This window comes from Varanus komodoensis, unplaced genomic scaffold (genome assembly GCF_004798865.1).
Source record: "Varanus komodoensis strain SLA01 unplaced genomic scaffold, ASM479886v1 scaffold22, whole genome shotgun sequence".
NCBI classification, from domain to species: domain Eukaryota; kingdom Metazoa; phylum Chordata; class Lepidosauria; order Squamata; family Varanidae; genus Varanus; species Varanus komodoensis.
In genome coordinates this window covers 19,027,382-19,036,853 of record NW_025335606.1, presented here as the reverse complement: position 1 = coordinate 19,036,853, position 9,472 = coordinate 19,027,382, and the positions used below count along the sequence as shown (strand labels likewise).

The 9,472-nt window shown below is 44.4% G+C and overlaps 1 protein-coding gene across 2 annotated transcripts; it reads left to right on the top strand.

The window, feature by feature from the left end:
* The first annotated feature begins 370 nt into the window (after positions 1 to 370).
* LOC123024099 (lysozyme C, milk isozyme-like) lies at positions 371 to 8,158 on the top strand. 2 transcript variants are annotated; one of them, XM_044431458.1, is made up of 4 exons: positions 371 to 506; positions 1,667 to 1,822; positions 2,897 to 2,975; positions 4,685 to 4,754. In XM_044431458.1, exons 1-4 carry the CDS (start codon positions 371 to 373, stop codon positions 4,752 to 4,754), a joined length of 441 nt encoding a protein of 146 aa, XP_044287393.1. The 2 variants fall into 2 exon arrangements, 1 of the variants encoding a protein (XP_044287393.1); XR_006414853.1 differs by lacking the exons at positions 371 to 506; positions 1,667 to 1,822; positions 4,685 to 4,754 and adding an exon at positions 8,121 to 8,158 and having other exon boundaries at positions 2,933 to 2,975.
* Positions 8,159 to 9,472: the final 1,314 nt, after the last annotated feature.

Sequence of the window (9,472 nt, the reverse complement as noted above, 5' to 3'; positions counted from 1 at the left end):
GATGATGGTTTCCTTTGCATTGTCTTTGCCATCCTGGGAATCTTTTTGCTGATTGAGTTTGACCTGTGCAGATGGTGAAAAATTGAGACTTTCTTTTCTTTTCTTTTTCCCCACCTCCATTTTAGCCACAGTTAGAGATCTCTTTACGTTTTCCCCATGTGCTGAATAAAACAGCATGATACTTGTGTTTTCTGTGGCAGTCAGGTGATATGAGGCTGCCTGACTGGCCAGAGCCAGTCAATTTGCCAACAGGGCAACCTCTAACCGTCCTCTGATGACATAAGAACACAAGACATCGGGCCTCAGCCTAAAGCCTTAAGGAATAAATCCCAGGGATGCTGGACACAGAGCGTTCCAGGGAGCTGCAGTAATGACGGGTCTGGTGCTTGCCTTCCTCTGCCTGCTCAGTGGAGCAAATGAGGCCAGAAAGTACTCAAAATGTGAAATGTATGAAGAACTGATAAGACGAGGACTAGAAAATTACCATGGCATTGGCATAGGGCACTGTAAGTTCTGTCTGTTGGGTGGAAATCATTCTTTCACTTTATAGATTGAGATCTGTTGTGTTTTCTTCTGCTTTTTTCTAGTGGTGCTTATTGTCATATTTAATTGCTTTTACTAGTTCTGAATGTTCTGTTCAGAACATTCTTGCAGACATTGTTGATGAACGTTTTCAGATGTGGCACATTTTGAAAATGGGTCCTAGTAAACCAGGTAACTCAAAACTGCACTGAGAAATGGGACATGCTTTAGAAGTGGCTTTGAATGTTTAGATGTTGCCACAGCCCTTGGTAGGCAGCACCCTTCCATCTTCTACAACACTGAAATAGGACCAGTCTTCTTTCATGCCATTTCAACCAATCTCAGCATTTCAGGGAAATCTGAGGTGGCTTTTACACTAGGCAAATCTAACGAAACAAGACAGAGGCAAATTGATGGAGTGGAAGAAATAAATGAAGTAAATAGGAAAAAAAGGGTGAGAAACATCCTGTACTGTGATACTTAAGCCCTCCACCCACGCCCCTGAATAACATCTCGGGATCAAACTGCAACCTCTGAATCAATACATCCTGATGCACCATTTGTGAATGGAATGGTGACCAGCCATTTCATCAACTAGAAGCAGTGTGTGATAGTGGAAGGCTCACCACAGCTGGAGCCCTGAAACATTCACGTGGCGCCCCAGATCTTTCCCACACATGCTTTGCCTCTCTCTGCCTCTGCCTCTTAAATCTTTCTGAATTTTTTCTCTGAAATCACATTTTCTCTTCCCCCAAGTCCATATATCCTTTATAACCAATACAGGTTTCCTTTAAAGACATGCACACACACACACACACAGATACGGACTTTAGATCATGTATGCTTTAAAAGAGGCATATGCAAAACTGTGCTTTGCTTCGGTCCTGCTGGTTTGAACTCAACATCTTTTCTAGACCTAGCACACCACCACAGACAAGCCTCCATTGCAACATGGCAGACTAACTTTTTGAAACTGTGAATGCCAGAGCTAGCTATCATTAATACCAACTTTTGAAAACATTCAAATTTAGGTTGGGCCAGAAATTGGAAAAACTAAAAATGCTGTTTCAATGTCTTGGCATGGATTTGTTAGGAAGCGAAAGAGTCTGTGCATTTCTTACTGTCAACTGTTCTTTCCTGCCAGGGATATGCTTGATCATGTTTAGCAGTCGCTATAACACAGAGCACTATGAGTTTCAGGCTGGCCATCCATCCTATGGATTATTTTATTTGAGTGGCCTGAAGTGGTGCCACAACGGGCGACATCTCACGGAGAACTTGTGCAATACTGACTGTGAGAGTGAGTGGCTTCTTTATTCTTATGCTTCATGTGCTTTAAGAAGAAGTGACTTCTTTGCCAATGTGCCTGGAAGTAGACTTGCCTGGCAGCCAAACCCCCATCATCCTGCAAGCCCTGGTTTAATGGGGTTTTCTCAGTGGTGAGTGTTAAGCACTCCATCCTCGCTTGCTGAGAGGGATCCCATTCTTTGCTACCCTTGCCCATGTCCCAGAGGTTCCAAAGAGATTCCAGGGCTGATCTCTCAGAATTACTGTGCTCCAGATTACTCATCCCTTTTCCCCTACGGATCACCATTTCATTAAAAATTTCATGCAACATGCATGCTCACACACACATGCACACATATGCATGCACAGAGGACCACTGGCTGGGCAAAAAGAAAATGTCTTGTAATTTGCAAATCAAAATTGTTGAAATTGGAGGTTCTATATCCTAACATTCCCCATTTTTCAATTTATTAACCCATTAACTCTGAATATGATCCTGCAAAGGAAATTTAGCTGTTCCCAACCAAACCCCCAAACTGTGAAGCTGATCTTTCAAGGATAGTGCAGTTCCATTCAACTGAACCCCAAACTTGCCCATCAAGCCAAATGCTCCCTAGCCAATGCAATTCCACAATCAGGAACACAGCTATCTTGCTTATCTGCAGTTTTCCCAGTTCCAGACACTGATCTACAACAAGTGGCCAAGCAGTCTCCCCTCATTACCTTTTGGAAACATTCCACCAGAAGAAACTAGAACCAAGCTAAAGCAGCACTTCCAGGGTCAATCCTGGCAAAGCAACCCAGCAGGATACCCTTGCTTCTCGCATTGGTGGCTGCTGAGATTATCCATCAAAGAGACCTATTCTCTTTCTATCCCATAAGCTGCTTTGAAGCTGAAATGAAAGCTACCTCCTTGAATGTCTTCCATGAACACAGGTTTGATGGTGTTTCCCTCACCATTGACAACACCACCTTGGCTTATCAGGATAGGATATTACTGGGCAGGGGATATTACTGTTTCTGTGTTCTGGCACAGTCAGAACTTTGCTCTGCCCTTCATGAACACCTTCATTCCCTTCCCTCACAGAATTCCTAGATGATGATATCTCCGATGACATTGAATGTGCTAAGAAAGTTGCAGACAGCAAGAGAGGGATGTTGTCTTGGTAAGTTTTCTTCTAAGAACAAATAGGCAATGACATTGTTGAAAATTTACTGAAGAGAAGACTGCCAAGCGCTCCTTAACTACAAGCAGCCTGTAAACCTGGGTGTAAAGAAGTAGAAAAGGGAGGGAGTCAAAGTAAGGAGTTACAGGACAATAAAGGGAAAAATAAGATAGGCAGCTGTTGATTTCTCTATTTCACCCTCATGTCTGGAAGCATGCAGAGTTGTTCCCCATATTCAACATTGGAACTCAATTCGGCAAGCTCCAGAGTTCACAGATCCTTGTTTTACTCACAGATCCTGGTACATTTCCTTGGTTAATGGGTTGGTAAGGATATTCACGGTCATTTTTTTCCAAAGGATAGTAGCATAACTCAACAAGCCCCTGTTGCTTTATAACTTTTATTATTTAAATAAAACATTGATGTGTTTTATTTAACATTGATGTGTTTGGTACATATGCTGTTTTCCACTGCTGGAGAGAACCTTATGCTCGTAGATCTGTGCAGGAATGGGGTAATCAGCTGGTGACCTAATCCATAAGATGTTTCCGCAGCTGTTTATATTCTGCTTTAGGGGTTGGATGGGTTGTTGTGGCCTGCCACTGGCTTTTCCTACTCCAGTCCCACAGAAAACTATATGCCCACAAGTGGATTTTTAGTCTGAAATGGCTTCAGCCCAGTCTATAGCTGCATATTCCATTAATGTAGATAAGAACAACTGGCAGATAAAGCAAGCTATCCCTTTCAGATCTCTGCTAGCCTTTCAGATCTCTGCAGTCCAATCTCACTGGCTCAGCACATGAGTGAGTTTTTCCTCAAGGTGTACCTTTTGCAATGGGTATACCATGCCTAGTAGTTGTGACAAAGTACAGAAGCTTACCTGTAGCCTTTCTAGAGACGTAGTTTTCTGGTAGTGGCTCATTGAGATTGGTTTCCTTATGGAAACCTGTTTCCATAATCTCTTGGTCTTTGGCTCTAGCATCTGTAGGATCCTCTGCTTCAGAACAAGAAGATGTACTGCTATCTTCTTCCCTACTGTTCCACATGCCCAATAATACCTGGCATCCCCAAAATTTTTGGTTTCTTCCTCTTTGATAGACCGAGTATCATTTATGTACTTCTCTGTGGGTTGCCATGGTCATTGAAGGAAGTCAGTACAAGTGTGCTTCTACCCTCCAGGTGAGGGATGCATTGGCATGGGCTTGCTTCACCTAGCATAAAGCCTTGAATGATCAAGATCTTGCCCCATTATTCCATTGTGTGCACTCAGTGCTTGTTCTAAGCCATTTTTAATGATGTCTTTATATCAAAGGTGTTGATATAGATCTTTTTCTTGAGCTGCTAAATTTAAGAGGACTTATTGTATCATTTTTCAGTAATGACACAAAAGACTACCTGTATTGCTTTTTCTGGCACTTCCCCATGTTCTCTGGGATTGAGGAAGAGGCAGGGCACTAATTATTGTGCACAGCTAATACCTGGATCTCTTAGAAAACAATGGCATATACTCTGGTTCCCTGCCACAGATTCTGGGTGTAATAAGTTTACACCAAACTTTTTGTTAGATGTAACACAGAAGGAGAATGCTGCATTCGGGAATGCATTCCTTTGCCAGTGGGATAAAGCTTCAGATTTGCAGGATAATCTCTTAAAAGCAGTGCAAGATTCACAAGGTGTAAATAACCTATTCTCCCCCTCCCACCCCTTAGGACGCGCTATAGTGAATATTGCAGACACCCTATGCCTGAAATAGTGTTTTGGGAATGTGTTAAGGACTGAAGAACAAGAGCCAATGTAGACTTTCTTCCGCTCTCTGTGCTTTGGCTACTCTGCTAAAGCAGAACAGAACACCTTGCAGCAGTCCTCTTGTCCATCTGATCCTGCTCCAGCTGCCTTATGAAGAGAATGAAGCTCTTAACAAAGAATCATGTCTTTGAAAGAGATTGGCAAAAAGATCATAAATTCTTTTATTATATTATAATAAATAATAAATATACATGAAAGTGTATAATAATTTTTTTGTACTGAATGCATGCAAAGTAGGATGGAGGATATACTTAGGGCATAGCACGAAGTCCCTTGCACCTGAGTTTTTCCCATGCCTGCTACTGGCATCATCTTGAAGCTTCCTGAAATAGGGCCACTGCACATCCTTTGGCATACCACGGGATTTTGCAGACACCTAACTACGAGGTCAGGGAATCTCTCCAACCTCTCTGGATCTCTGAGCTCAAAATATCCGCTCTGCTGGCAGCTGGTGCAGGAAGAAATGAGCCAGTTGCAATTCCAAGGATGCAGGTAGGATTGGGGGGCGGGGTTCCAAGGAGAAATGGCAGGGTAAGCAGAGGGACAAGCACTGCCATAATGTAAAGTATCCTGATGGAGTCTTGGCCCTCTTCCATTCTACTCTGAGGCACAGCACTTAGTTGGCCAAAATCAGCCATCTAACTCTTTTGCAGAGCATTTTCCTGTGCTCCTGTGTAGGACTCTCAAAATTCTCCAGATATGGTGGCATCTGGACTGAGCTGAACCATCCACTGGTCTCTTTGGCATTAATTAAACACTGAAAATGCATTCTGTCTTGCCAGCATCAGGTGACCTGACTTTCACATAAGTAGAGATCAGCTGCCCCTTGCACAAAGGAGGTTTCAGTCTCTGGGATCTAGATAAGAGGTCAGTATGGTTCTACTGAGTGGACACTCCAGGCCAGCTGCAACCACTGGTGGTCAGAGTTGCCATTCATTCCCTAAGAAAATGATCCACTGTATAAAGAAGAACCACTTCATCATCAGGAAAGAATGAGCCATATTGCAAGCCTTGATTCCTGTCCTGCCCAGCACCCTCAGGGTAGTTCCCTTCCAAAGTCAAATTTTGGTCTCTCATATTGCAATGTCAATGCCTGGTGACCTGGCCTTTCTCTTAAGCAGACATCTGCTGCTCTTTGCCCAAATGTTTCTGGGTAAGATGGAGTTGGTATGGTTTAGCTGAGTGGGCCACTCCAGGCCAGCCACAACTGATGGTGGTCAGTGTTGCCATCCATTCCCTAAGAAGGTATTTGTTGTGTGAAGAGGGAATGAATGACCTGTATTCCTAGCTTTGGATCCCTTCCAAAGTTCCCAGTTTCTAGAACATTTCCCTTCTTAATACATCTGAACCTTTTCACATGATCCTGAGCCCAAACCAGTTATGCAAATGGCAAATGGACAATTGAGTGACAAGTGGGCTTTTAGATGAAACCCAAGCTTATTAACCAAGGCTGTGGAGATCTTCATGGTATGCCCTGGCCCAAGTGGCATGGCCAAGCAATAAGACCCTGTTCTTGAATTTGATTGATGACCTTCTCTGGTACCTGATTTTATTTCACTTGCTTGAGTATTCAATAAAATATGCTCTTCCTTTCATTCCTTGGAAGCAGATGCAGAACAGGTTGACACTCAGGGCAATGTTGCTATTTCCTTCCCATTCTATGACCATCATACCTCCTCTTAGTCCAGAAACTTGGTATAAAACCAGTTTGGACACCACCATTCCCTGCTTGGTACTGCTTTTCCATCAACTTCATTGCACCCATCCGCCACTGCCCCAGTCATATATTCAAGTTTCTTGCTTCTGATGTCTTCCCATCCCTTTTGTTGAGCACAAAAGCCAGCCCTCTTCCTGCCCCCATTCTTGAGAAAACATTGTTTTGTCCCAAACACCCACATGGTGGAGCTCCAGCTCAATTTACCGCCCAACTGCACTGGCAACATTCCCTGCATTCTCCTTGGAAATGCACTGCAATCCATTTTCTAACATGCTCCCAACCCCATACTCAGGATACCAAAGCACATCTTCATTTCAGAGGTATCACAAAGAGTCTTGGCAAGTAAAAATATTCCTCATGTATATGCCTGAGTATATTACACTGACGTTCCCAATCAATCACTTCTGCTGCTGTGCCAGCTGGCCTGCCCCCAGTGGTGCCCACACAGTGATCATTTTACCTACCCACTGGTGCTAGCACTCCTTCCCAGGGAACAATGACTCCAGCCTGCTAAAGCATTTTGGGTAAGAGAAAGGCTGTTCTGGGGATGCCCATAATTCCCCAAGGCCAGATTTATTCCACAAAGATATCTGGATGCCATGGAGTCCTGATTGGCCACTCTGTTGTTACCTTCTCTTGGTAACTGTGGGATGGATGCTTTGGGCTGACAATGTTTTTGGGGTAGTTGTGTCACATCCACAAATAGCTTGATGGATCCCACATATCCCAACTTTTTCTGCAGTTTCCTAGGTAGGCCACAAGGTGGGAGGGGGTTGGCAGGGTGTGCAGGACCATTTGCAGCCCCTGGGCCAGGCTGTCCCAGGTTTCCCCTGAGCAGAACTTCTCCCCGTCCTGCAAATGTGCTGAAGGATACAACACGCCACCTCCACCGCTGGGCACTGCCTTCCTCTACATTGTATGGGGTGTGCACAGATTGCCAGTGTGCTTTTACATGGCTCAAGTGTGGTCTGCAGGAAGTACTGCATGGCCAGGATAGAAGTGGAAATTCTCCTGCTCGGGTGTTCCCAGGGTAGGATGCAGCATCGTGGGGCATAGTTGCAATATGAAAGCCTTTTCGTCCTCATCAGAGTTTGTGTGGCCTTGCATCAAAAACGGAGGAACATCAAACTCCTTCATTCAGTTTCTCGGTCAATGGAGAATGCCAGAAGATGGCTACATTGTGCACAGAGCACCAGGCTGCAAAGCATTTCCTGCTGGAGTACACCTCAGGGCTTCTTTGCATGCAGCAAAGTAATTCCTACCTCGGTTCTTCATGTGAAGCCACCAAGTGCATGTAGAAACATTGACCTGTCTACTTGGGGCCCTGTTCTGGGACTTTGTAGCATCAGTTCATTCTCGGGGATTAGAAGATGTGGACCCATAGCTATAGATTTGTTGGGCAGTATGGGATGCAGGCAATCCTTTTGTATCTCTACAGAAATCTTGGCTTGCTTCATTTTTAAAAATCAGAAGTAAAAGTTGGAATGTTCCCTCCTGTCTATGCTTGCTTAGCGCTGAACAGGGCATTGAAGAATGACTTGTCCCCATAAAAAGTCAATTTAATCGTAGATGGGGCTTCTATTGCTCTAGGTGGATTATAAAAGTTTTGCTTCCTCGCACAGCTCCTCAAATCCTTGTCCAGGGAGCTGCAGCCATGAACAGCCTTGCTGTTGCCCTCATTAGTATCGTCACCATGGCAAGCGAGGCCAAGATATTTTCAAGGTGTGGACTGGACTCTGAAAATGCAGAAGCTAGATGGATACAAGGGCTACACCCTGAATGACTGTGAGTTCTGCTTGTTGGTGCAAAACCTCCTTTAATTTCTTTCCCAGAAATTATTTCTGCCACTTGCTCTACTGTTTTGGTTGCTTCTCTTAACATTCAGCTTCTTTCTTTATAATTCAAGTGCGGTCATTCCTATTTCTTTCTTGTTGGCTTTTCCTTCCTTTTCTTTTGGGGCCAGGCACACATATGAAAGGGCGAGGGTGTACCATGTGCGGTCTCCCCAGATTGCTGTCATCTTAGGCATGGCCAGTCATACAATACCAACTCTCTCTTTAAAGATATATCTTTCTGTACTGAAGCCCATTTTATGAAAGACAAACATGTATATTATCCCCATATCTTTCCCTAGGCAGAATATATCATAAAGAAAGCTGAAGTGGAATTAAATGAAGGAATGAAAATTGGTGGAAGATACATCACTAATTTAAGATATGCAGATGATACCACACATGGAGAGTCAAGATTGCTTTGTGCCCCCTGCACAACTGCCGCCTTGAAATACCTTGAGGGGAGGGAGGCAGCTCCAGGCAGGAGTCTCCAGATGGAGACAGGACTTTCTCCCACCGGGATCCCCTCTCATTGGCAGCTCAGAGGATGGGTTGGGTCAAGCAGCCCTTCATGGGTCCTGTGTCTTTGTGTTGCTATTTGTATAGAAAGGATTTGTCATGTGTATTGTGAGATGGCCCTTTTCAGGCAACTAGATGAAGCACTGCTAAAGAAGAGGGGAAAAGCCTGCTCTCCTCCTTGCCTGCTCCTGGCAGTCTCAGCACTGGGGTGGCAGGAGCTTGGGGAGGGCCTCTGAATACCCCTAGAGGCCCCCAGACAATGCAGGGAGGCCACAGGCTCACACTCTCAGCACTTCAGCTGCCAGTCACAAAGCCCCAAGGCCTCTTCTGCTTCCCAAGCTCTCTGCCCTAGTGTTCCCCATAGAAAAGCCTTGTGGGGAAAGAGCTTTGAAGGTTTGAAAATACTCTCTGTCCTTCCAAATCCCCCTTCTGTGCAGATGTTTCTTTGACATTTCACACACCCAGAGAAAGAGAGAGAGAGAGGGAATTGATTTCTACCAGTTTTGAATCATCATATTTGGTGTCTTTTTTTTTTTTTTTTGACCTGTCAGGTGTTTGTGTCCTTTTGTGAGATCTTTTTCAGCACTGAAATGTCACTGACATCCAGGATGGATGAGCTGGAC